This window comes from Spermophilus citellus (assembly GCF_964194105.1).
Source record: "Spermophilus citellus genome assembly, chromosome: 9".
NCBI classification, from domain to species: Eukaryota; Metazoa; Chordata; class Mammalia; order Rodentia; family Sciuridae; genus Spermophilus; species Spermophilus citellus.
This window is the reverse complement of record NC_138191.1, coordinates 135,309,917-135,337,556: the sequence shown is the minus strand read 5'-3', so window position 1 is coordinate 135,337,556 and position 27,640 is coordinate 135,309,917. Positions and strand designations below refer to the sequence as shown.

General features: G+C 44.7%; 1 protein-coding gene across 3 annotated transcripts in view; it reads right to left on the bottom strand.

Annotated features, from left to right (window-relative positions):
- The window catches only part of DNAJC11 (DnaJ heat shock protein family (Hsp40) member C11), a 59,922-nt gene extending 33,487 nt beyond the window's left edge, over positions 1-26,435 (bottom strand). The window contains exons 1-3 of one of the 3 annotated variants that reach the window (XM_081307768.1): positions 26,190-26,431; positions 7,938-8,067; positions 5,753-5,826 (exon numbers count right to left, since the gene is read on the bottom strand). In XM_081307768.1, the coding sequence (XP_081163894.1) occupies positions 5,753-5,826; positions 7,938-8,067; positions 26,190-26,261 (276 nt within the window). In that variant the 5' untranslated portion in view covers positions 26,262-26,431. Of the gene's footprint in view, positions 1-5,752; positions 5,827-7,937; positions 8,070-26,189 lie in introns of those variants that run through there. The other 2 variants (XM_081307769.1, XM_081307770.1) reach the window with 2 other exon arrangements.
- Positions 26,436-27,640: the final 1,205 nt, after the last annotated feature.

The window sequence follows — 27,640 nt, the reverse complement described above, 5'->3', positions numbered from 1 at the left end:
ACTAAGATGGCCATGGGCCACTCTTCCCCACTGTGGCAGTCCTTAGAAGCATCCAGGAATACAGCACCCTGTACACTATTGCAGCTGGTAAAGATCACATATTCTCTGCTTCTCATGAACAGAGAGCATCACATGCAGCCCAAGAATCTACACAAGTGTGTTGTTCCCCTGAACCACTTGCCACAGGTCTATCCCTAGACTAGCCAGGAAGCCTCACCTTATGGAGAGAGGAATACAGACATTTTGGAGGGGAGATGGCAAATGGAAAGAGAACAGAAACCTAGCCTCCGTCTGACACAACTGCTAACCTCCAGGCAACCTGAGGCAAGTCATTCCTCTGTAAGTTTCAGTTTCCTGCTATGACATGAGGACAGTTAAAATACCCAATTCTGCCTGGTGCAGTGGCACACGCCTGTAATACCAGAGGCTCAGGAGGCTGAGGCAGGAGGATTGCAAGTTCAAAGCCAGCCTCAGCAACTTAGCAAGGTCCTAAGCAACTCAGTGAGTCCCTGTATCTAAATAAAACACAAAAAAGGACTTGGGATGTGGCTCAGTAGTTAAGTGCCCCTGAGTTCAATCCCTGGTACCAAAACAAAAAACAAAATAATAAAATTCCCAAGGTGCCATCTGGTTTGAAAATTCTATGATATTAGCCAATTTCTTATTTTGGAATACTTTTAGAAATTTAGAACTTCAAAATAGTTGCAGATAGTTCAGAAAGTTCTAGTATACTCTTTATCTAGCTTCCCTTAATGTTAACATCTTACGTAATCATGAACGTGTGTCAAATCTGAAACCAACATTAGTACATTTCTTTTTCTTTTATTTTGGGTACCAGGAATTGGACTCAGAGGCATTCGACCACTGAGCCACATCCCCAGCCGAATTTTATATTTTATTTGGAGACAGGGTCTCACTGAGTTGCTTAGCGCCTCACTTTTGCTGAGGCTGGCTTTAAACTTGTGATCCCTCTGCCTCATCTTCCTGAGCCACTGGGATTATAGGCATGAGCCCTCATGCCCAATTCATTATTTTTTTTTTTTTTAAAGAGAGAGTGGGGGGGGGGGAGAGAGAGAGAGAGAGAGAATTTTTAATATTTATTTTTTAGTTCTCGGCGGACACAACATCTTTGTTTGTATGTGGTGCTGAGGATCGAACCCGGGCCGCACGCATGCCAGGCGAGCGCGCTACCACTTGAGCCACATCCCCAGCCCCATGCCCAATTCATTATTACATTTCTATTAACTAAACCCAGATTTCTCAGATTTTACTATTTTTTTCACTAACATCCTTTCTTTGTTCTGGGTTCCAATCCAAGATGGGAAAAGTGAAACAGAGATAATACTGTGATTGCAAAATGCAGATAACCCAGGCCAAAGGATCCAACTCTAACTATAAATTTTGTTGTGATTCTGTTGTTGTTTTTTGTTTTTGGTGCTGAGGATTCAACCTAGAGCCTTGTGCATGTGAGGCAAGCACTCTACCAACTGAGCTATATCCCCAGCCCTAAACGTAAGTTTTGAAAATGACATTTGTAGGTTAGCTGAGTTATGTGTTTTCCATTCCACTTGCCCCTGCTATCAGTCAACATCATCAAAGCACAGTTCAAAGTTAGATTTTCATTGGGCTAAGAAAAGAGCTTAGCTGGTAGAGAGCTTGTCTAGCGTGCACAAGAACTTGGGCTCAATCTCCAGTACCATGAATAAATAAATTGATTTTTGCTATTTATTTATTTATTTAAACTTATTTTTAGATGTTAGTGAACCTTTGTTTTATTCATTTATTTATACGCAAAGCTGAAAATTGAACCCAGTGCCTCACACATGCTAGGCAAGCGCTCTACCAGTGAGCCACAATCCCAGTCCTAGATTTTTGCTATTTTAAAGAAAAGACAAATTTTGTTTTCAATGTGGATATTTGTACCAACACTGTTAACCAACTCCAAGCACTAACATGGGTGACTTTTCAAGCTAGAAATGATTACATCTCATTGGTTTGGAATCCTGCCAGAGAAGGAGAACGTCTTGAAGGTTAAGGAAAAAAGTAAAAACTTATCTAATGGATATTTCATGGAAGCCAAAGAAGCTCCAATTTCTCCTCCAGCATCCATCATAAAATGGAAGTGGTAGGACTGCTGGGAGCAGACTGCCAGCCCCTCCCCGGGGGTGCTGAGATCTCAGGACACCAGCAGCGCCCTTCACCCTTCACCACCCACAGGTTCCATATTAAACAGGTACAAAGTGGGTACCTCAGTGACTGGTGAAGTCTGATAGCCTAGAATACTCAGAGCAGGAAGCGGGTATGGCACCCTGCTGGGGTGACAGCTACCACTGCAGAAGGAGAATCCAGGTTGGGAACGGTTCACCCAGCTGGAGCAAGTCATTGAGGACTGTGCTGGAGCCCAAGGTCACTGCAAATATCTTGGGTGGCATCTTCATGTATCCTGCCTTGAAAGCATTTTTGTCTTGCAGTGAAGGCTTAGTATCACTATGAAAAAAGCCAATTCTGACCAATGAGAACTTTTTTTACTTGAAGTAGTTTACTAAAGAATACAAGTACAGGGGCTGGGGTTGTGGTTCAGTGGTAGAGCGCTCACCTAGCATGTGCAAGGCCCAGGGTTTGATCCTCAGCATCACATAAAAGTAAATAAAATAAGGTATTGCTTCCAACTACAACTAAAATAAATAAATAAATAAATAAATAAATAAATAGAATACTAGTACAAATCATCCACTCACCACCTGTGATGGCCTCGTTGCTGTGTGTATGGTTTTGCCTTATTTCTAATTGGGGAGATGACACTAGGAAATCATGCAGAAGACTCCAATGTCTCAGGAGACTTGGAATGGTTCTCCTGGGAACTAAAACCCTAGACTCTGAAGTGGGAATATGTAATGGGGGCCTACAGCTCTCACTTCTGCCTTTCAAACTTTCAATCAACTTATGTCTTAAAACATTAAGGAAATTTTAAAGTTGAGAAATTTAATAAATACAACAGGATTCTATGTCCTCTTTTGGAATAAAAAAATGCTAAGCTACCAGACTTTACACTGAGTCATGATGCACTACTGCAGCACAAGGCACCACTTTTTCCATCAAACCAGAGACCACAAACCCACTGCTTTTTGAAGCCAGGCAGGAGAAGCAAAGGAGCGAACGGCCTAATATAATGACTGACAGGGAGTGGTGGGGCCTGTTGGGGGTGCACAGCACAGCCCAGTCTAAAGGGCTCAGCTCCTCACTTCAAGTTGACTGCTGCCTTTCAGGGCAATTTAGATCCAGTATGACTAATCTTTTGGTGCTTCAAGAAGACAGAAAACTGAATTTCCATGCAAAAACTCCCAAAGGGTGTCTATCTATCTATCGATCAACTGATCAATCGCTGGGGATGGAACCCAGGGTCCTAATCACGTTAGAGAAGTTCTCTACCTCTGAGCTACATCTCCAGCCCTTTTTATTTTGAGACAGGGTCTACTAGGTTGCTCAAGCTGACCCTTGAACTTGCAATCCTTCTGCCTCAGCCTCCCGAGTAGCTGGAATTACAGGGGTGTGCCTGGGTGCCAAATACCTCTCAAGTTTTAAATGTTAGCAACTACAATTCACTGTACAGGGCAATAAAAACATGGTCACAGGTGGGTTGGGCATGGTGGCATACCCTTGTAAAACCAGAGACTCAGGAGGCTGAGGCAGGAAGATCACAAGACCACAAGTTTGAGGCCATGTGGGAGGCTGCCATACTGTGTGACCAGCATTTTCCTTTCCTGATTGGTGAGGCTTGTTGGTCACTTCACGTGATAAACCTTTAACATTGTTGGCTCTAAAACTGCCTGCTCTCTCCGTGACCCTTCAAAAAATTCCACGGTCCAATAAATTTCTATAGCACACTTTCTCAATCAACCTGGAAATTCTCCTGGAGCAGCCCCGATGTTCTGGGCAACAATTACTGCCCCCGACCAGTGTGGGCAGCTAAACTAGAGGTTGTTTGAGTGAATTTCCTAAGGTATCAAATAAAACACAGACACACATTAAATTTACCATTAGTTAAATTTACCTTTAATTCAAGCCCTGGGACGGCTCCTCTGCCCTCAGCCTCAAACTCCCCAAATGGGAGAGCGAGGAATGTCATGAAAGGCAGGCAAGAGAGCTAACACATTTGGGAGTGGTCTTTTATTGGGGGGACCCTGATTCTTAAAAATTTCCATCCAAAACAGATCAAGAGGGGCAGGGTTACAAGTTCAGGTAAGGCAACTCGATCCCTGGGTATGTAGGAAGGCACGGGCACGCATGAAGACACATTTGGCGACATTTTTATGACTCTCAAGATCAGGGCTACCATCTACGGCTACTTTGATGTGGCAGATCACAGGAAGTGACCCACAGAGCCTCACCAATCAGGAAAGGAAAATGCCAGTCACATGATGTGGCAGCCTCCCACAAGGCCAGCCCCAGCAACTTAGTGTCAAAATCAAATAAAAAGGGCTGAGGACACGGCTCAGAGTTAGAATGCCCCTGGGTTCAATCCCCAGTACCGGGGAAATGGAAACGGGAGTGTTCCTTGCCCATACCCTCAGGCTTGAGCGGTGTCCTGCTAGAATCTGAAGAGACAGGCACACATGCCTGAGGTCAAATACTAGAAGAACTTCAAGGGAAACATTATATGATGATGGAAAAAGGCGGCACAAAACCTCAGAGAAGGTGAATCTGATGTTATTAACTAACAGCTTGCCCAAATTTCTTGGGCATCAGAACCAAATTTCTTTAATGGAATTAAGTCATAACACCTATACATTCCTGCTGCAATTTAGTTTGTTTTTTTAATATTTATTTTTTAGTTTTAGGTAGACACAACATCTTTATTTTGTGAGCCACATCCCCAGCCCTGCAATTTAGTTTTACAATTAGTTTCCATGTCCACTTTTCTTCCTGAGCCCCTCATGCTCCTCTGTTGACAGCAATATGGAAGCACACAGCAAGAAACAGGGGGGCTGCTGAGATTGTGGCTCAGTGGTAGAACACTTGCCTAGCATATGTGAGGCACTAGGTTTGATTCCCGGCACCACATAAAAATAAAAACAAATAAAGGTATTGTGTCCATCTAAAACTAAAAAATAAATAATAATAATAAAAAAGAAACAGAATCGGAAGCGCCTGCATCTCAGGGATCTCCTCCTGTACCACAGCTGCCAGGCGACCTGTTTCACAGATAGTCGCTGCACCTTTGGTCTCACGTATCACAGTTGATGACATCATGACATCATCCATCACACCTGAAGAGGTGATTACAGACAATACTCTCAATTTTTCTGTTCCACGCTCTTCACATGCCTAACTCTCCCAGCAGGGACACTTCCTAAGCGCAGTTACTCATCGTGAAGGTGGAGAAAGGCATGGACAGACAATGGAGGGGGAAGGGAATATGTGCAGGCAGACTTGCACCCCCCACCAAGCCACCGTCTTCCAGGGCTCCCCAGCCCCATCCCAGGCTGAACACCTGGGGTGCCATGCATCTCTTCCTTTTCACTTGACAGGTTAGGAAACTACAGACACCCCAGACTGCAGACTTGCCAAAGTTCAGAGAGTTACAGAGTGGCAAAATGAGGTCTAGAATTCCACCTCAGACACTAAAATACAAGATGAGGAAGGGACCTGTGGCACCTCCAATATTCTCAAAGGCCTTATCACAGGTTGTGGGGTGCTGTTTTGTAGTTGTTTCATGACTTTTCTGGGACGCCAGGTGTACAGTTTCTCTTACCTCCCATCCTTCCATTTCCAGTCCTCTCTTTCCATATATATCATAGATGGCCCTCGTTTGGGGGTCACTAAGCACTGCAACAAGAAAAATGAAACATGTTTACCAAGTACAAAATTCTCTTTTCAATCCTTTCTGAAAACACTGGCAACAATGTCCTTGGTGCCCGACCTGGCCACTCTACCTCTTTTCTCCTATGTGCTTCCTTGCCAACCCAGGCTGTGGTTTAAAGGTGGCTACAAATGAAAGCAGTCCACCTGCCCGGTCCAGGATTCTCCTCACTGTAGGGACAAACGGCACAAGGTGCACCTGCAGGAAGCCAGGATAAAGGGCTGCTGTTCCTGAAATAATCTGGCCAGTTTCTGTCACAGTATATAAAATATGCTGGTCTGACAGTTGATTGCATTTTCTAAAGAAAAATCTGATTTATAATTTACTCTAAAGAGTGTTAATATCTCCTGAGACAGTCTACACTTTTTGAGTGTCCCTCTCTTTTTCATCTGGAATTATTTTAAAAGGTACCAATCCCTCTTACTGTTGTTGGTCACACCAGGTAAAGGTAAAGCACGTCAGAAAGATTTCTTGGCAAGGATCAGGGGCCCTCAATGGCCAAGAGTAGTCACAGTCTGCCCACCACTCTGCCAAGCTGCTCAGGACCTTTGCATCTTTTCTCCCCTGAGAATTCTCATGTATTTTTAGGCCTAATTAAAAAACAATGTAAATGAGTCCATCCATATTCAAACCTTATGGGGAAGAAAGAAATGCTGACCACTGGAAAACATGGGATCGAGAATTCTTGAGTTAATCTCTAGGATTTAATAAGAAAACATGTATTCACTATTTTATTTTCATCTCCTTTTAGGCAAAATTTGGGGACCAGGTCTGCTGCTGTGGCATCTTCACAAGCATGGGCGGGTTTTTCTGTTAACCTGGACAACAGTAAAATCAATGCCACCTTCTAGACAACAGAATGCAATAAAAAGACTTTGGGACACAGCCACATAAATGGCTTGAACAGCATGAAATTTGGTAATGACACAAGACCAAGTGCTCACATTTGTTATTACCAGGCCTGATTTTTTTTATTGGTCATTAAAATCTAACTTCCTGATAAAAAGTAAAATAACATATGCTATTATGTCTGCAACAAGAAGTCTTTATTATTGTGTAAAGAAACATATCATCTAATTTTTGGTCTCTCTCTTTTTAAAAACCTTTGTTTTATTTATTTATTTTTATGCAGTGCTAAGGATTGAAACCAGGGCCTCTCGTGAGCTAGGCGAGCATTCTACCGCTGAGCCACAACCTCAGCCCCCAATTTTTGGTCTCTTTGAGTAAGAAGCAAACACCAAGGGGTTCTGGAATGAATAACTTACTTTATTTGCCATATGTCCTCATACATCAAGTGATTTAATTTGTGTGTGTGTGTGTGTGTGTGTGTGTATGTGTATGTGTTGCTGGGGCCTTGTACATGCGAGGCAAGCACTCTACCAACTTAGCTATATCCCCAGCCCAATTTGATGTATTTTGGCTTTTATTGTAAAGAATGTGATAAAATGTAGACAGTATACGATTTACCCATTCCAAGTATGATCTTTGGCAGCAGTGAGCACACGTGAGTTGTTAGGCTCTGTCACTGCATCCAGAAGTTTTCATCACCCAAAGAGAAACTCTGAACCCACCAGTGAACTAAATATTTCCTAAGCAAACCTCACAATTCTTCTTCCTGACACCTAAGATTTAGGGATGAAAGCCTGAACCACCCGACTCTCTTTCCTATTTGCCTTCTTAACAACATTTTCTTTCTTTTTTTCAGAACCTTCTTTAAGGGAATGTTGCAGAAGCAATAAAACTGCTTTCAGATAAAAAAAGAGAACAAAGAAAGCTTCCCTGTAATGATGGTGCTTCCCTCCAAAGTTCCCCCTGGAGGCGGCCAGTAAGCATGCACACTGATTCACACCACAGTCGCTGCTGCACCTGGGCTCTCATTTTCTACTCACTGGACACATATCGATTTCCAAAGCAAGATGCAGCTCTCACAAAGGACTCCATCAGTAAGAAGCACTCAACTAACCACTTCTTTTACACACCTCCAAGGACTCTCATTTTCTATCCTCTATAAATCAAGTCTCTTAAAAATCGAGTAACTACTACCAGCGAGCTTCGGGACGCCGAGCCCTGCACTGACCTTCATAAGCCTGGTGAACAAGGTTAAAGAGTTGCTCCGCCTGTGACTTGAGCTCTGGGTCTCTGTGCTTGTCTGGGTGGTAAAGCATACACAGCCTCCGGTAGGCAGCTTTCAGCTCTTCAGAAGAAGCCTGAAGAAAGAGAGATTCCATTTGAGAACAGTTGATGGTACTTAACGTGATGATCAGCACCAGCCTTGAACAGGAGCCTTTCAGTCACCTTCCAACCTGTTTGCTCTCCACATACAGGATACAGTGAAGTATGCTTTACTGCCTCAGTAAGCCTCCTCCTTTCAACAGTTAACAAAGTGATCAGGGGCTGGGGATATGGCTCAAGTGGTAGCGCGCTTGTCTGGCATGCGCGGGGCACTGGGTTCGATCCTCAGCACCACATATAATAAAATAAAGATGTTGTGTCCGCCGAAAACTGAAAAATAAATATCAAAAAATTCTCTCTCTTTATCTCTCTCTTAAAATAAATATTCAAGGAGGTTATCTGTAGCTTTTAAAAAAATTAAAACAAAACAAAACAAAGTGATCAATTATGTACATCAATAGCTATTGTGTCTTGCTGGGGAACCTACTACCAGAGGGAAGGAAAGCCCCTGTCCTTACTCTGGCACATGGTGTTTTGAGCTGAGACTAAACGCCACATAAGCCCACTTATCTAGGTTCACAAAGAAGAAAGCCATGTGACCTGCGGTCTGGTGGTGCACACCTGCAATCCCAGTGACTTGTGGAAGGCTGAGGCAGGAGGATGACAAATTCAAAGCCAGCCTCAGCGACTTAGCAAGATTCTGAGCAACTTAATGACACCCTGTCTCAAAATATAAAAAGGGGTAGGGATGTGGCTCAGTGCTTAAGCACCCCTGGTTTTAGTCCCTAGTTAAAAAAAAAAAAAAAGCCTTGTGCTATTCATTAGACAGAAATGACACCCACTGAACCAGTCTGACAAAGTCTTAATAAATATTAGTTCTTGAAAACCAAAGATAAGTAATGGTATAAAAACCAACAACACACACTAATTTGCCCTCCAATTTTAAAACTGGCAAAAAGGCCCTACTACTCTGTAGTGACCAGGCCATTAAGACCCAACCAGGGGGCTTCTTCCAACAGACACATCTGTCCCTCTCTCCAGTGTCCTGAGGGGAAGCCCACTCTGCCTGACAGTGCAGACGACACCCAGAGCCACATGGTGCAGAGGCAGGGGGCCACCACAACATGATTCCTTCCTGGGCTTCCTTACAGCCACCAACAGGCCCTCACCCTGAGTCCCTTGGCCCTAGAAGCCTGTTCAGCCACAGGGCTGGCCCTCCAGCTGCTGGGAGTTCTTTTCCACGTGGGCACTGGCCTCCATGCCATTTGGTCTGTAGAGGAGAAGGGCAGGGCAGTACTTTGCAGGCGGTGTTGAGCAAACAGCGCTTTACTGTGGGAGGCAGCCCCTCCACACAACTGAAGTACGTTTCTGAGTCAGAGACAGCAAGACAGGGGCCATCTGGGTAGAAGAATGAGCCAAGGTCCCCAATGAGTTTGCCAGGGACTGGGATGCTCCAGGATCTAGTTCTGCCAGGTGGGTCCTCAAGGAGAGAGGCCACGGGGAACTAATGAGTTCCACGGACCAAGGTGACAATGGAAAATGCTACACTGTATTTCTCTATAATTTCCACAGCATCTGGATATATTTGAATTCCAGGACTATTAATTTTTTTTCACTCTTAAAGGTAAAACTCTTCCGCTTTACTTATAATTATTGGCAAGAAATTTACAACTTTTCTATAGGACTATTGTTCAGACACTGAGCAGAGATTCTAAACAAAGAATTCCAAAGATCTCCAAGAGGGAGATGGTAAATAGGACAGGGAAGGTGTGCAGAGGACACAGCTGGAGAGAGGCTTGGGGGCACCTCCTCACCTGCCCTCCAGCCCGGGCTTCTCTGTCCCAGCAGGTGGCTGGGGATGTCCTGCTCCAACCAGCTTGGATTCTGGTTTTCACAGAAGCAGCAGCCAGACTCAAGCCACATGCTGTCCTCTAGGCCAGGCCTGCACAGCCTGGCTGCCTGCTGGACTGAGACGCAGCTTCAATGCTGTTGCTTTAAATCAGGAAAAACTGCTCCATCAGAGAAGGGTCACGGATCTTGAAACAGAGTGTCCCTCTGCCTGCAAGAATTTAGACTTTTTGCCCCCACCTACCACTAATCTCTTTTCCCATCTTGTCCTTGCGGTAGCCTTGGGAATGACGTTATTAAACAGCTCTTAGTTGACCGCCTTCCCTGCCCTCCCCAGCTGGTTATCTGCGTGATTTACGCCATGCTCTACACAGACCTTCCATTTTAGTGGTGGAGAATGCAGGCTTTGGAGTCAAATGGCCTGTGTTTGGATACTGGGTCCCTCATTTCCAAGCTCTGTGACTCCTGTAAGTCAGTTTTCTGATCTTTATCTCCCACCTCTGAGAGGGGACAAGATGCCTTCAGGGAAGGTGTGAAGATGAAATGGGCTGGTGACCAAAGAGTGCTTTGCACACAGCAAAACTTAACAACGGTAGCTCTTTTAAAACCTGTTTCCAGAGGCTCTGGTAGTGGCTCAGTGGTAGAGCGCTTGCCTGGCATGTGTGAGGCACTGGGTTCAATTCTCAGCACCACATATAAATAAATAAAATAAAGGTCCATTGACAACTAAAAGATATAGATATATATATTTTAGAGACAGTGAGAGAGTGAGAGTGAGAGAGAGAGAGAGAGAGAGAGAATTTTAATATTTATTTTTTAGTTAACGGCGGACACAACATCTTTGTTTTGTATGTGGTGCTGAGGATCGAACCCGAGTCGCACGCATGCCAGGAGAGCGCGCTACTGCTTGAGCCGCATCCCCAGCCCCCTAAAAGATATTTTAAAAAATAAAATAAAATAAAACCCGTTTTCAAAGCCAGGCATGGTGTAGTCCCAGCTACTGGGAAGGCTGAGGCAGGAGGGCCTCAAGTTCAAGGCCAAGTCTCTCCAATTTAGTGAGACTCGGTCTCAAAAGAAAACAAAAACGCTGGAGGATGTAGCTTAGTGGTAAAGTACCCCAGTGCCACAAAATAAAACACCCATTCTGCTTCCTCATCTGAAGACTGTGGACAAGAGCATGCCTCATAGGGTTATACGAGGTATGAAGGAGCTAATGCAAGTAAAAGAACTCAGCAAACCTTTGCACACAGCAGGAAGGTAACCACTTTAGCCACCAACATCATCACAATTCAAGTCCCACAACTCTTTGGCAATTCTGAAGCTGCGACAATTCAGAGAAAGGGGCTGCCCCGTACACAGGTGATGGTGAGTGGTGGGAACGTGGGGTTAAGGAAATAATTCTACATACTGGCTCCCCTGTGCTGATGCCAACATGCTTTCTTTAAAACAGCAGCTTGCCTGAAGCCCTTCCTGCCTCAAGCCATCAGGACAGGTTACATTCCTCAACAACCTGTTATCTGCAGGGGAACCAGGGGCCTGAAATGCAGATAAGAGGGGACCTCTGTGACCCTCACACAGACCAGATTCCAGAACTAAGGGAGGTAAGGACAATTCCCCCTAGCCATTAACTCTTAACCTGCAAGAACAGGTTCTAATTAGAACTGGTCCACAGGGTCCAAAAGTGACGGAGTTGCCCTGGATCTTTACCATGTGCAGTGGGGACATGGATGTTTGATGGCATCCTGCTTTTAGTCCAAAATCAAGAGTTAAGCTGGGTGGGACTCTCTGGAAGGTTCCTTGGGACTCCCCAATAAGACTGAAGGACAGGAGGGGAATGTTGTCCTTCTCTCTGAGAGGACCTGCTCGCTCCCTTGAGAATGTCCCCTTATCCCTTTCCCATCCCTTCTAATAAACTCATGCCTGATACTCTGAGAGGCTTGTTTGAAATCTTCTGGTGTGACTGACTCTAAGAATCAGTGAGAGAGGGGGGCTGGGCTTGTGTGGCTCGACCTGTAGCGCGCTTGCCTGGCATGCGTACGGCCGGGGTTCAATCCTCAGCACCACATACAAACAAAGATGTTGTGTCCACCGAAAACTAAAAAAAAAAAATATATATATATAAAGAATCAGTGAGAGAGGACCACCCTACTCCTAACCCTGTAGCAACAGGAACCTTCATTCATGAAGTAGTCCTGGCTGTGAAAACTCGCCAAGCCATGTGTTAGGAGATGGGTACTCTTGTGTATGTACTGTTTCACTAGAAATAGAAGGATCAGAGCATGTAACTGGACATGTAACTGCTTGGCAGAGTGATTGCCTAGTATTTACATGGCCCTCAGTACTGCACTGAGTGAGGGGGGTGGGGAGAGGGAGAGAGAAAAGAAAGAACAAATGAGAAACTCAAGGCTTTGGGGATATTAGCTGGGTGGTAGAGTGCTTGCAGAAGGCCGGAAGGCAGGCAGGCAGGGCTCTCTGGAAGGGCTAGGCCTCCATGTTTCCAACTCTGCATTTCTCCTTTTCTTTCCTGTCACAGTCTCTTTCCCTGCCAACATGAGTTACATGATGCATTTCTTGCACTCTTACCAACAAGCCACCTATATTAAACTGCTTAAACAAATATAAATAATAGCAAATAATGAGCAAATAAATAGACCTTCTCCTGGTAGGTTTACTCATGTAATAATGTAAAAAAGGTCTTGCTCTTAAGCCATTACAAATTATTTCCTTGCTGCACTTCTTTTTGGCAGTGCTGGGAGTTGATCCCAGAACCTCATATATGCTAGGGTTAGACCCTCTTCCTGCAAATTTTAGTCATTCTTTCCATCACAAGTACAGGATGAGATGAATTTGACTGATTCAGTTTGAATGCAATCTCCTAGTTATTAAAATTAAACTAGATGACAAGGGAACAGACCTAGTCTGCAAGACATCCTTTAATCATATTAATAAATGGCTTAATGTACTATTGATTAAGTAATGGAAACGAGAGGTTTCATTTTTAATAAATATCACATTCAATAAAAGGTTGGATTGGGCCTTTCATCACAACTGAAGAGCTAAGGTCACTGGTTTGACAGTTCATAAATAATAACCTCTTTTACTATCATAAAAATAGTGATACCATTTCAAAACATAATGAGCTATCATTAAGAACGATACCTAAAATTTCATACTTACTTCTAAGTTTCTATAGTAAAATTAAAAGGTGTATCATTTTTCAAGTCTAAAAGTTTTATCATCTTGACATCTGATTATATTTTCACTGGACAGACTATATGGTAGGCCACAAATTAAGTGTCAGTAAATTTTAAAAGACTGACATCACACAAAGTGTAATCAGCACACACAGCATGAAGTTAGAAATCGGTTACAGAAGGAATGCAGAATCCAGAGTCAGGAAATTCAACCATCTACTCTTAAATAACCCAAAGATCAAAGAAGAAATCAAGGAAATGAGAAAATACTTATGACAAATGAAAACAAAAACACAACATTCCAAACCAAAACTTATGTGATGAAGTGAAAATAGCATTAAGGGGGTAATTTACAGCCGTAAACACATTAAAGGCAAATGGCTGGGATGCAGCACAGTGGAGGAGCATGTGCCCATCATGCACAAGGCCCTGGGACCAATCCCCAGCACCACAAAGTTGCAGCAGTGGCAGCAGCAAGATGTCACACCAACAACTCGACTTCACAGTTCAAAGATGCTACAGCTCAGATATGGCTTAAGCACGGTCCAAAGGCTCAAGCACTGACAGCTTGACTCCAGTGTGAGGGTTGAACTTCCTGATTCTGGATTCTGCATCCCTTCTGTAAGAGGTAGTGGAACTTTAAGAGGTCATTTGGTAAAAAATAAAAATAATTAAAAAAAAAAAAGAGGTCATTTGGTCATTGGGGGCATCCCCTCCAGAGGGATTAACAGCTCTCAAGGGACCTCAGCATGCTAGAGCTTTGATGATATCTTCCTCTGCACAGGCTGCCCCCACTGTGATGCCACCTGCCATTAGCCTTCTACCAGAGCCAAGCAGAACTAGTATCTGTGCCCTTGAGCCTCCCAAACTATAAGTTAAATAAACCTCTTTTTTTTCTTCAATATTTTTTTAGTTGTCAATGGATCTTTATTTTATTTATTTATATGTGGTGCTGAGAATTGAACCCAGTGACCCACACATTCTAAGCAAGCACTCTACCACTGAGCCACAACCCCAGCCTCAAAGAAACCTCTTTTTAAAATGAAGTACCTAGCCTCAGATATATTGCTATAGTAATAGAATATGAATTAAGACTATGAACTAAAAAAAGAAAAAAATATGTCCCAATACTAAATCACAAAGAAACAGAAAACCTGAATAGTACAAAGATTGAAATACTAATCAAAAACCTCCTAACAAAGAAAATCCTTTGACCTCATGGCTTCAATAATGATTTTACCAAACATTTAAAAAAACAAATATTATCAATTCTTCTAAAATTTTTCAAAAAAAAAAAAAAAAACTGGAGCCAAAACTTCCAAATTCATTTTATCAGGTCAGTATTAACCTGATACAAAAGCCAGACAGATGCTCTGAGAAAAAGAACCACAGATCAATATCCCTTATGAACAATGAAGCAAAAATCCTCAAGAAAATACTAGCAAACAAAATTGAGCAGCATAATAAAAGGATTTTATACACCACGACCAAGTGGGATTATTCTTGGAATGCAAGGATAGTTCAATATATAAAAATAACACACCATATTGACAGAATATCAACTGAAACCCCACCTTATCAACTGATAACCCATCCATCAACTGATCATCTCAATGATAAAGAAAAAGCATCTGACAAAATTCAGCACCATTTCATGATAAAGACATTGAATAAACTAGGAATTAAAGGAAATTACCCGGGGCTGGGGATGTGGCTCAAGCGGTAGCGCGCTAGCCTGGCATTCGTGCGGCCCGGGTTCGATCCTCAGCACCACATACAAACAAAGATGATGTGTCTGCCGAAAACTAAAAAATAAATATTAAAATTCTCTCTCTCTCTCTCAAAAAAAAAAAAAGTTTAGAAAAAAAAAGTTCTTAAAAAAAAAAAATAAAATAAAGGAAATTACCCCAACATAACAAAAGTCATACATGAAAAACTCAAAGTAGAAAGATCGGGAATAGGCACTGAAGTTGCTTTTAGTGACTTCTATTCAACATAGTACTGGAAGTTCTAGTCAGAGCAATCAGACAAGAAAAAGAAATAAAGGCATCCAAATTAGAAAAGTATCTCTGTTCTTAGATGATATAACCTTATACATGTTAGAACTAAAAAATAAATTTAGCAAAATAGCAGGATACAAAGTCAACCCACAAAAGCCACTTGCACTTTATATATTAATAATGAACAATCTAAAAAGGAAATTAAGACATACATAAAGTAGAAGCATATTCATTTTTAAAAAAAAATTTTATGTTGTGCCGAGGATCAAACCCAGTGTCTCACCATGTGCTAGACAAGTGCTCTACTACTGAACTATAACCCCAGCCCTAAAAGCATATCCTATGATCATGAATTGAAAGACTTAATATTTTAGAATGTCAATACTACCCAAAGCAATCTACAGACTTATCACAATCCCTCTCAAATTTTCAATGATGCTGGGCACAGTGGCACATGCCTGCAATCTCAAGGCCAGACTGAGCAGCTTGGGAAGGCCCTAGGCACTTCAGTCAGAGAAAGGGATGGGGATGTGGCTCAGTGGTTCAATCCCCAGTATGAAAAATCCCTGGGTTCAATCCCCAGTATGAAAAAATAAAAACAAACAAAAAACAGAAAAGATGCTCAAGGTCACTAATCACTAGGGAAATGCAGCAAATCAAAACCAAGAATATCACTTGTACCCATTAGGATGGCTACTATAAAAATTTTAAAAAATAAAAATAAAAATAAAGAAAGAAAGCTGGCATGACTGCCCACTCCTATAAATCCCAGCAACTCAGAACTTGAGACCACAGGATCTCAAATTTAATGTCAGACCGACTAGTTAGGGAGACCTGTCTCAAAACAAAAAATGAAAACAAAAATTACAAAGGACTGGGGACATAATTCAGTGGTAGAGAGCCCCTGGGCTCAATTAAAAAAAATAATGACAACAAGTACTGACCATGTGGAGAAAGTGGAATCTAGAAGTTTATGTTGGGCTGGGGCTCAGTGGTAGAGCACTTCTAGCATGTGTGAGCCCCAGGGTTCCATCCTCAGCACCGCATAAAAATATACAAACAAAATAAAGGTATTGTGTCCAAGCATAACTAAAAAATTTTTTTAGAAGTTTATGTTTAGTCTACTATTTATCAAGTTTAAAGGCGACTATATGAATATTTGGAGATAAGGAAAGTCTAAAATATTTTTCCTCCTAACAAACCTTTATAAGGAAAGTTACTAGAAGCTGAGCGCCACTAAAATAAGGAAGAAAATCAAGAAACAAAAAGGGGTGGGCTTTAAGTAAGAGGGGTCAGTCCTAAAAAGATGACGATGGGAAGTCGGAGGAGCTGGCCTGGCATTTCTAACCTCTCCATCAGTGAGCTGGGGTGTGGCAGAGTCCGTGGGGGAGGGAGAAAGAGAGGAACAGACGGACTCCCTGGGCTTTGCAAGGTGGACAGGCCTGGCTACCTGGTGGGCTCCTGTGGTGGGGGACTGCAAATCTCATTTGGTGGTCTCTTCTCTATGACAGGTTAGTGTCTTGGGAAAGGGCCTGGAGAACAGATAGAAAAGCTGCAAGTCCCCCACCAGCCTCGGGGAAGCTCTGAGCACACTGGTTCAGCATCCCCAGAGAACAGACCCGCGTCTCCTGGGTGGCAGGCGATAGCTCTGTCCTCAGCACCAGCTCACCATCACCTCACACACATACAAAATGAAAAACACCCTTGTTTTAATTTGTATTTGTTTTGTTTACGAGTGAGGAGAAACATTTTCTCATGTTTATCTATTTGCATTTTAGATTCCTGCTTTTATGAAATAACCTGTTTCCTCTTACTAATTTCCTATTAGCATGGTCATCTTTTCTTTTATTTCAGTCTCTTTAATGTTTGTGTTTTTCTTAGGTTTTAGTTTTTTTTCCTTTAACAACACAAAAGTTTCTCATTTTTAAAAAATATTTATTATTTTTTACTTGTAGTTGGACACATTATCTTTATTTCATTCTTATGTGGTGCTGAGGCTCAAACCCAGGGCCTCACACATGCTAGGTGAGCGCTCTGCCACCGAGCCACAATCCCAGTCCCAAAAGTTTCTCATTTTTATTATCTTTTTGAAATCAGATTTCAGTGTTGACCAGGTGGCACAAACTCCTGGGCTCAAGGGATCCACCCACCCCAGGCTCCCAATTGCTAAGACTTACAGGTGCACGCCAGGTGCCTCACTAGGTTCTCGTTTTTTAAAACTCAAACCGATCAGTTCCTTTTCCTGAGCTCTAGGTGATGCCATGCTCAGGAAGGTCTCCTGCCTCCAACTCCACCACACCTGCTTCCCCACAACCCCGCAGCTGCAGTTGTTATGTTTTCACTTATTTAAATTCTAGCATCCCTGCAATCAACCTCAGGACACATTAAATGAATCTGCTGCCACTCTGCTTTCATTTTGTCTTTGTTACCCACCCTGATCTTGTACTGCCTAGGTGACCTTGCTGAATTTCTAGCTTGTCCCATCTTGCTCATCTTTGAGGATAAGATGCCCGGAGGCCAGAAGGTCCTTTTCAGGTGGGCTAGCCAAAGCCAGTTGGATAAAAGAGGGCTGCCAGCGACCACATCTGCATGCTGCATGACATCCCCCAAGGCCACAACCGCCTGGAGGACAGCTAAGAACCAAAGAAGGAGTGAGAAGAAGGAAACCTGTCTCTGTCAATGCCCAGAAGAGCCCGGAGGATTCTTCCCTGTGTGAGCTCAATCCTCCCTCTTTCCTGCACCCTGTCTATGACTTTCCAACCCCCAGTGGTTGAGAAGCTGCTTTGTGAGTTTATCTCCTACTTCAGTTCGTGGCCAAGGATAAACCTTCCTTCAGTTCAAGAGGCACTTGGTCTTGTTATTGGCTCCACAGTTGGAGGGGGGAAAAAAAAGGGACCCTTTTTTTTTTGGTACCAGGGATTGAACTCAGGGGCACTGGACCACTGTGCGACATCCCCAGCCCTATTCTGTATTTTATTTAGAGACAGGGTCTCACTGAGTTGCTTAGTGCCTTGCTTTTGCTGAGGGTGACTTACAACCCGCGATCCTCCTATTTCAGCCTCCTGAGCCACTGAGATTACAGGCACGTGCCACTGCACCTGGCTAAAAGGACCCAGTTTGGGGTCAAACATTGGTACATCTTCATTTAACAAAGCTATCACATGGCACTCTGTGGGTCCAAAGTCAAAATGATTTTCACACAAATCTAAACTGCTGACTTTCCCAGTCATTCTCTCAGCAGGGGGCAGTGGAACTGTCTTGAGGTTACATGATGTGTGCTGATATCACTGTTCTGATGGCTGATGGAATGCATACTTGAGTCTTATGTTTTCTAGAAATTTCTAAGGTGAGATTAACTGGTTCTCAGTTCCTTGACTGTGCACCTACCATCTTTGGTTATACCTGCAATGACATCTGGGCACCTGTAATCTCACTGCTGTCCAATACAGTGATTTAAAGTCCTTGAGTTTTTCTTGTGCCTATACTGGAATATAAGAAGTGTATTTGTGTCTTGTTATATGATAATACTTCATCAATCACCCAGTTTTTTAATTTCAATTTGAACATCAGATGAGATCAGCATGTTCAGGGTGGTGTGGCCATAGACTCAGATTTAGTATCAAAAGTCAAAAGCCACACACAGAAGCTCTGTGGGATCCTCAAAAATTTAAGAACGTAAAGGGGTCTTCACACCAAAAAGCCTGTGAACTGCTGGGCTAGGAGATCCTGTCCTGAGGCACTATCCAGGACTCCCCTAGGTTTGCTTCTCCCTCACTTTCCATGCCCACTTCAGGTCAGCTGGTACTCTGCCTGGCAAGGTCCTCACCCAGGATGGACAGAGCAGTCACCCTTGGGCCTGCCACCCATCTCCAAGGCAGAGGGATGCATTGAATGCTCCATCTGGCACTCAGGCCCTTCAGCTGGGAAGTGACACATACTCCTCCACTCATGTCGCCAGCTGGAACTAGCCGTAGGGAGTCACTCCACCACAGGAGATCAGGAGTGCAGCCCGACCATGTGCCAAAGGTGAAGAGCCCACGCGCTCACTGTTGCCCTAATTACACCACCCGGCTCACACTCTGAAGACTGAAGAGCCCCGACTTAATGGCTTAATAACAGCCACACTTCAGCAATAGGAAAGCCCTAGTGTCTTCTTGCCAATCCTTTCCTTTCAAACTCAAACTTCCAGGCCGTTATCTCTGGGTCTTAGCAATTAAATTGAATATTGTGTACTATATTCTACTAGATTGGGGGAAGTTTGCCTAATTACCACAATTGAAGATTCATGACTGTCCATATGTTCCACAATAATCTGACTGAAACAAACTGCATCAGTTAATAAAAGTCTGCACTTTTTAAGGAAATGATACTTGGTGCTCATACACTTTAAAGGAAAAAAGCAGATTTCAGAGCTAATTAACACCAAGCTAGCAAGATGCTTTGCGCTGAGTAAGGGTGTTCCATGGAGAACAAGAGTGCCACATGTTATCTGCTGTCATTAAGTAAATAGTGATTATACTGAGATGAGGCCACACGCTCATCAGGCACTAAAAAACAACCCTGTAGCTGGACTTGGTAAAACACTTCCTACCTCACTTCATAAAGGTTTCAGCTACTCAGCCTGATGCGATGCAACCAATCCCTTCTGCACACTGCCCTGCCACATTTTGACACCACTCTCCCTGCTCAGCACAGCCATCTCCCATCTTCTTGGACACATGCAAATCTTTGCAGGGTCTAGAAATAAGGTCCTGTACGAGGGATTCGTCCTCAACCAGGAATAGACCCCAGTAATGTACCTGGGATCAGCCTACAAGCCCAGGCACCAAGAAGACTTGCCTGACTGAGCCCTAAAGGGGCACTTCTCGGGGGTTCACCTGTATTTTCTGCAGAAATTCAGCTGTTTAGTGGACAAAAGAAACACTGTACAAAAATATGTCTGACCCATTTGAAACTTATTTTCTTTTACAAACATTATTACTGGTGCTAGTAGGAGAGATGATAAACAGGCAACCTTTCCCACTGCAATAAAAAAACATAAGAGGAAGATAATCAATATCTGCCAGATGAACCAGCTCAGCAAGGGAAAAGCCACTGTTCCGTCTTCTAGCAGGTACGGATGCCAAGTCTGAGGCACAACTTACCCTGGGGCCTATGCATCATGGCCCCTGTTTGGATTTGCTCTTTACCTCTTGTACCTGACTTTATTTTCTTAAGTGAAAAATTAGATGAACTAAACTAAAAATTTAAAAATTCCTTAAAATAATCAGCTCCTCTAGAATTACTTGATTGCAAAAACTGCAATGTGCTGCTCAAGAACACAGGGATTCCACCAAGTAAAGTGCACCTGGACAAGGTAGGCAGGATGCTGGCAAAGGTGCACAGCTTTAGCCAGAGGGCTTACTGAGGGGTCGGCCAGGCTCCAGGCACAACCCGAGGTAAGAGAGAAACAGAGGGCAGTCCCCGGCTCCAGGAGATTGCAAACTAGATGTACCTTTGACCCCACAGACTTCATTAAGCAACCTAAAAAGGAATGCTAACAACATTCATGGTGCAGAGATGAGTTCCGGGCTGTCATAACACAAAGAGAGACCACACAGGAATACAAAGATGTGTTCTGGCTTCTAGTACCTGCTGAGGCATTTCATGGGGAAAAAATACCCTAGGGAACAGCCAATGTTAGGGACAGAAAGACAGAATGCAGGTGCACTGGCAACAGTGGAGAATGAGCAGGCGAAAGCTGACCTTGACATCCCTGACTGCTCACTCACTCTGCAAACACCTGTTAAGTGTAGTCACTCGCTGCTTAGCAGCAGGGGCATGATCTGAGCAACGTGTCGTTAAGGTAACCATGTTCTGGTGCAACGTCACTAGAAGTCCTGTGGTTGGTGGAAACCTTGTTCCATAGCACATTGACTACCTACTGTGTGCCCAGTGCAGGGAGTGGATACAAAGCTGAAGCACACATGGTCCTGGTACCGGACCACACAGAGCAGAGCTTCCCCACCAAGCAGATGGAAAATGCACAGAATATATGACTTGCAAGGGCTTAAAAAATGGAGCCAAAGAGTTTGACCCTTACCCAACGAACAAGAAGAAGCCACACATGGTTTCTGGGTATAGAAATGACAAGCCCAGGCTGGGTCAATCCTCAGCAATGAGGGAAAAAAAGAAGAAACTACGTACTCTGGACTGTTTGCTAATGTTGACTTGGTATAGCTTCACTAAAACCAAAGCTGGAGAGACCTGCAGGAAAGAGCAGGAGAAACCCCTGAGAGGATTCGAAAAGCCAAGGGATGATGGAAGGCTACAATTTCTGAATGTCGGTGAAGAAGAAATAAGAGTGTTCTGAATTTTTGGCTGAAGGTATGGGTTAAGGAGAAAGTGGAAGGAAGTTGGGCTTGGGGAGAAATATTCAGAAGGCAGAGATTCAGGGATAAAGCAGATTTTAATAAGAGCCAAGGAGGTGAGGACTTAACCCCAGGAAAGTAGTACCTGATGAGGACAGAGAATGAGCAACTGGCAAGGCGGGAGACAGCACCCCGGCAGCAGAAGAGCTGAGTTGTCAGAGGTGTCACAGAAGTGCTGGTAGCTACAGCAGAGCAAATGCCTTCACTGCTGTCCCCTCTCATTGATACCTTAACACTCACTAATCTTGTGCTGGGATCAGAACCCTCATTTTCACAGATAAAAATACTGAGGAGCAAAAAGAAACGACTTGTTCAAGATGGAGGAGAAAGTTTATCTGGGTGTGGATCCTTGACCTGGAAGCTGGCCAGACACTAATACGTGTGGCCTGCCTGTAAACAAATTTCATTCACGAAAGTGAAAAGAAGTCTGCAGAGAGGGGACAGACATACACACTACACAGAGAAGACCAGGGACTCAGCCAAATTATTTACACAGTCCATAAGAGCACTCCTTACTAACTCCCACACTCATGAGACTAATAAGAATAAACTGGCACTTGCAGAGTAATGTGCCCACAGCCCTGTGGACAGTGAAAGTGTCTTGGATTTTATGGAAAGAAACAGGTTCAGAGAGGTTAAGTAACTGCCCTGATGAGGCTGCTAGGAGGTCAAACTGAGCCCTGACTCCGAAGGCTGGGCTCTTTAAGGCCATGGCTGTCACAAGGCCTCTTTGCACTCAACCACTGTCTGGCCATTTCAATAAATGTCAGAAATGCTCAATATATAAGGTGCTGAGTTGTCATTTCAGACATCCTTCCCTATGCTGAGGCCAGATTGCATTTCACAAGATTTTGGAAGTCTGACTCCTACAGTTGTTTTGGGACTCTTTGCTGGAAAGGTAAGAGCTTAGAAGAGAAACAATCAAATCATGAGTCACAAAATGAGTCAGAAAAGCTAAACAGGGGATTGGGCAGACAATTCCAAGTTTCTACAACCAGGAAGAACCTTTGACACTTAAGTAACTTCTATTTAACCTTGATTTCTACTTAATCTAGATTAAAAGAAAAACTCACAAATAACCCCAAGATGGTAATATAAATTCTAAAAAAATAAATAAAAATTAGGCAATCAGTAGTGACAAAAATAAAAAGGCAGAAAAATAATCTTTAAGATTCTCAGGCAAAGGGGAATCCCGTCCAGCATGGACCTCTGAAGACAAGAGACTGAAATTCTGATACCCCATTAGAGGTCATGTCAAGTACTTAGGGAACATTTTTCTACCACGAGGCACCTTTCTCTCTGGCATGTCCACCTGCACACATCCTGCCACTCAGGCAAGTCTGACACTCCATCTCTACTGAACTGGCACTTTACCGAGCAAGGGTTTCCTGGCTCTCATCAGCTACAGAAGGCTCACTGCACACTCGCCACACGCATAAGTGGCTCCCACAGCCCAGCAGCCTGACGGGAACTTTTCTACCAGGCTATCCTCCCAGGGGAGGCCCCTGAAAGGTGGGGGCTTCTCCAGGGAGTGGGATCAACCTCAGTGCCACCCAGAGGCATAAAACAACACTATTCCCACAGCCATCTTTTTAGAAGTATGTGTCCCCTTTAAAAAGGCATATTATCATTTTATCAACTGTTCACGTCTTAACATCCTTTCTTATACAAGGCAGTGTATAAATAAAACAAGTAGAATTTAAATGAAAGTTTAATAAAATTGAACACCCAAATTCCATAGCCACATAAAACATGCTGTTTGTTGGTCTTTTCTACTGTTTTATTACCAAATTTGTAATACATACAAAAAGCTTTCAACTGAATTCCTTTTAAAAAAAGAAAGTGGGGGAGAAAAGGCGAGGCCCTGTCTCTATAAATGTGTTTTGGTAGCTAATGCAAAACTAGAGCATAGAAATTTCAAGAAGCAATTGCTTGAAATGCCCAGAGCAGGAAGGTAGTAAGTGGTTCATGGTTCATTAAAGAAGCACATTTTTAAGTTTAATCTCTTGTTAATCACTCTGTGATGATGTTGGAACTGGCTGTTTCTCTGCCCACAGGCAAGACTACAGGCTGCCTCTCTGAACTCTGTATCCTAGTCACCCTGGAGACCCCAAGCTCCTTGTTGCCTCCCCTCCCTGCATAGCCCCTTCAGAGTCAACAACTCAGAGCTTTATCTTTGGGTTTACCTTTATCCCAGACACTGTTCTGTTTGGTTGCTTGTTTTTAATTATTCCTGAGCTTGTACCCTACTCCCTGTTTAGCCTCAACTTACAGCAAAGTCCCTGACTCACCCAAGTCAACTATGCAGGGAGATAGATACACACATACATACATACACACACACACACACACACACACACACACACACACACTTACTTTTTTTTTTTCTGGTACTAGGGATTGAACCCAGATGGGCTCTATCACTGACCTACACACCCAGCCTTTTTTAATTTTTATGTTGAGACAGGGTCTCCCTAAATTGCCCAGGTTGGCTTCAAATGTGTGATTATCTAGCCTCAGCCTCCTGAGTCAGGGACCAGATCTTAAAACAGGGTATAAACATAACACACTGTAAAAATGAAATTCTTACAAAGGCAATAAGGATATTGCTAAAGAAGGTATGAGAGCCAGACATGGTGGCACACATCTGTAATCTCATAGACTTGGTAGACTGAGGCAGGAGGATCACAAGTTCAAAGCCAGTCTCAGCAACTTAGCAAGACCCTGTCTCTAAATATAAAAAATGTGTATCTTTTTTAAAAAGAGTTGGGAGGCTGGGGTTGTGGCTCAGTGGTAGAGCACTTGCCTAGCATGCGTGAGGCCCTGGGTTCAATTCTCAGCACCACATAAAAATAAATAAATAAAATAAAGGTATGCTGTCCATCTACAACTACAAAAAATTATTTTAAAAAAATATAAAAAAAGAACAGCACACCAAGCCTGATGACGACATTTAACACTATGCCTGTCAACAAGGGCAACAGAAGCACGTTTCATAAAAACTTCACCTATACCTAATTATAAATATGGGAAACGCCTCCATTCACAAGGACAAGTTAAAAAAAATTCAAATAAGTATTTCCTTGGTTCCTCGTTCATCAATCCAGTAACAAAGGCAACCCCTAAAATTCTAGCAGTTTCAAGTTATACCTTTGGCAAATGTCTTTATGATCCCCTACAGCTGCTTTAGTTCAGTAAGCCTGGAAAACAGTAAGTGGTTGGTCAATTGCTGAAGACTATGAATGAGTGGTTAAGAAAGGCTGTGAGTGCTTTGCTCCCAAGAACAGGAAAAATAGCTTGCCAGACAGCTCATTCCACAGGAAAGAGACTGACAGGCCAAAGAAGTGATTTACCCAAAGTCTCAGCTTTGATTTGTTACATACTGAGAACAGGAACCCGTAGATGCCTCACAGTAGCTTAACAAGATCCACTACTCCCCCAAATATTTTGTCAGACTTTCCATAGTAGTGACTAAGACATTTGGAGGATGCTCAGGTGTGGTGCCCAAGAACACAGTACCAAAACCAGCGGCTGTGTTGTTGGAGACCTGGACAACTGAGGTGGCAGCACAGAACCGTGATCAAGGCTGGGGCTCCTCAGTCTCAGTGTCCAGAGTTGAAGTTTTGCTTCTGCACTTGCTAGTGGTGTGACACTGTGTGAGTTGTCTCCCTATGCCTAGTTTCCTCAAGTACAAATCATGGGGATTGCCTTAAGTGCAGCCGTGAGAATTAAGTAAGACAACGTAATAGGAAGTGTTCATCCAGAAGTGTGGCCCTGCACAAAGCGAGTACTCAAGAAACATTACCAAACACCACATACAGCGGACAGGCTTTGCATAGGGCCAGAAAACTTGAGATGTAATCAGGGATTCTCCAGTAGCGCTGTCAAGTCTAGACCCAGCAGCTTGGGATAACCGGTGCACCCTATGACCTGACCTTGGAAGCCTTTCTGCCCTTCAAGTCCGATCTGAACTGCAGTCTAGTCACCAAGGAAAGAAATGCTCTGCAAATGCATGCCCGCTGGACAGTGAGATACCCTCGCACTCATTTCTGCTCGCGAAGGATCAGCACGTGGCCTGGGTGCCGAAGTCGAGGCCCGGGCCGCGGGCTCCAGCTCTCCCGCGGCCTCTGAGTAGCGGACAGGAGGCTGACCTCCCCTGTCTTGACAGCTGCCCAGGGGCAAAGCCCGCCCGAGGTGCCCGCTTCCAAGGCTGCCCTCGCTGCAGGGGCTGCACGTTCCCACTGGGGCGGGGACAGAAGCCTGGAGAGGCCCCCTGGCGGCCGTGACCTTGGTGTCCGAGCCTCAGCTCACCGTCCTGTGGGCTCGGGGCAACAACAAGGCTCCAGGGCCAGCGCAGGTACATGGGCCGGGCACGCACCCCGGGGCTCCCGAGCCCGTCCCTGCGCGCCCCCGGCCCTGCCTGGAAGGGCGCACGCAGCGTGCGGGCGGCCTGGGCAGTGAGGCAGGGACAGGGGCCACCAGCTCCGCGGCGGGGGCTTGGCGGGGGTCGGCGGGGGTCAGCGGAGATCGGCTGGACTCGGGCGGGGCTCGGGCTGCGGCCGGCGGGAGCGCGCGCGGCGGCGGGGTCACGCGGGCTCAGGCCAGGCCGCGGCTCCGGGGTCGGCCGAGGCGGGCGTGGCCAGCGCGGCCTTCCAGAGCCGCTCAGCCAGCCGCAGCCCCGACGGCGTCGCCCCGCGGGCCTCACCTCCCTGCGCACGTTCAGCAGCGAGTAATAGTCTTCATTGTCCAGCTCCTCCTCGCCCAAGGCCGTCGCCATCTTCGCAACCTTTCACCCCCCTAAACCGGCAGGGCCGTGCTCAAGAGGGTCCCGCGCGTCGTGGCGCCGCCCGCGATTCTGCCCGACTGCGCCACAGCGGCCCCTGGCGGCCCGGAGTCGCCGCGCGCGATCGCGCCTGCGCCCTTCGCCCCCGCGCGGCCGGATCCCTCCACGTGCTGCCCACGCGCTGTGGCCGGAGACCCGCCTTGCCATCGCGGGGCCGCTCTGGGACTGAAAAGGGAGTCTGTAGCGTCACATCACCTAGGTTGTCACTCTCTGGGTGCTGCGGAGACACGCCCAAATCCGGGGGAAAGCTCAGGGCGCAGCCAGAGCCCAGGCGTCCCCCTCCTGGCGGCAGAGCCCATCAGACGGGCTCACGGTGGCCCCACTCGCTGAATTGTGTTTGCACAGAGAATCTCCCAAACCAGACTGTGCCTCGCTCCGTCGCCATCACCCTGCTCTTGTACCCAGCCCCATGGTCTTTTTCTTGGCCACTCAGAAGCTTTCCTGCCCAGAGAACGGGCTCCACGTTAAAAAATAAAAATAAAAAAAATTATTGCCCTATATTTAGGAGCACCTGGCCGTCTTTTCTGCTGTGTAAATGGAGGCAATACCCATTTGCTTCCTAACGTAATCGTCTCTGGCAGGCGTGTGTTCCTACGGTTTCTACCCCAGAGCCATTCTGCTGTAAATTTCTCCCTTGTAATTTAGCAGTGGAGTCTAATTGATTTTAACCTGGTGCCTGCTGTTTGGTGCATTATTAGAGATGTCTTGGTCACAATAATTTAAATAATGTAAATGTCTTAGAAATGATGCTATTATCAAGAGAAGGTGGGCGGCAGGCATACTCTTGCCACCTGTTTGGTTGCTGTACCAGTTCTTTGTCATTTTCCAGGGGCCTTTGTTCTTCCTTAACTAACCATCAGTTTGGAACCTTCCCGGTTGCCCTTCATAAGCAGGTCTCCTGGGAAGCCCCAACACCTGTCTGTGGATTTGAGAAGTTGATTTCTTTCTCTTCCTAATTTTTGACCAGATGTGCACCATCTGGGCCTGTGTATCATCCCTTCCAAGTTGCCCAGTTCTCTTAGGACCTTGTGGTGTGAGATGCTCAGGTGTGCCGAGATGGGATGTTTAGCAGCAGAGAGTCAGTCTGCAACCAGCTGTCAGCTCAGGTCGAACCCAGGGCCTTGTGCATGTGAGGCAAGCAGTCTACCAACTGAGCTCTATTCTCAGCCATCAGTAGTTTTTATAGACTTCCCTTTTCCTCCTTTTCAGAGCTGTGATTATGGCCAAATTGCATGCTGACATTTGCTGGTCTTTCAGAATTTCCTACAGAGTATGGAGAAAGAAAGCTATGCTGTTGACCTTCTTTTTCCCTA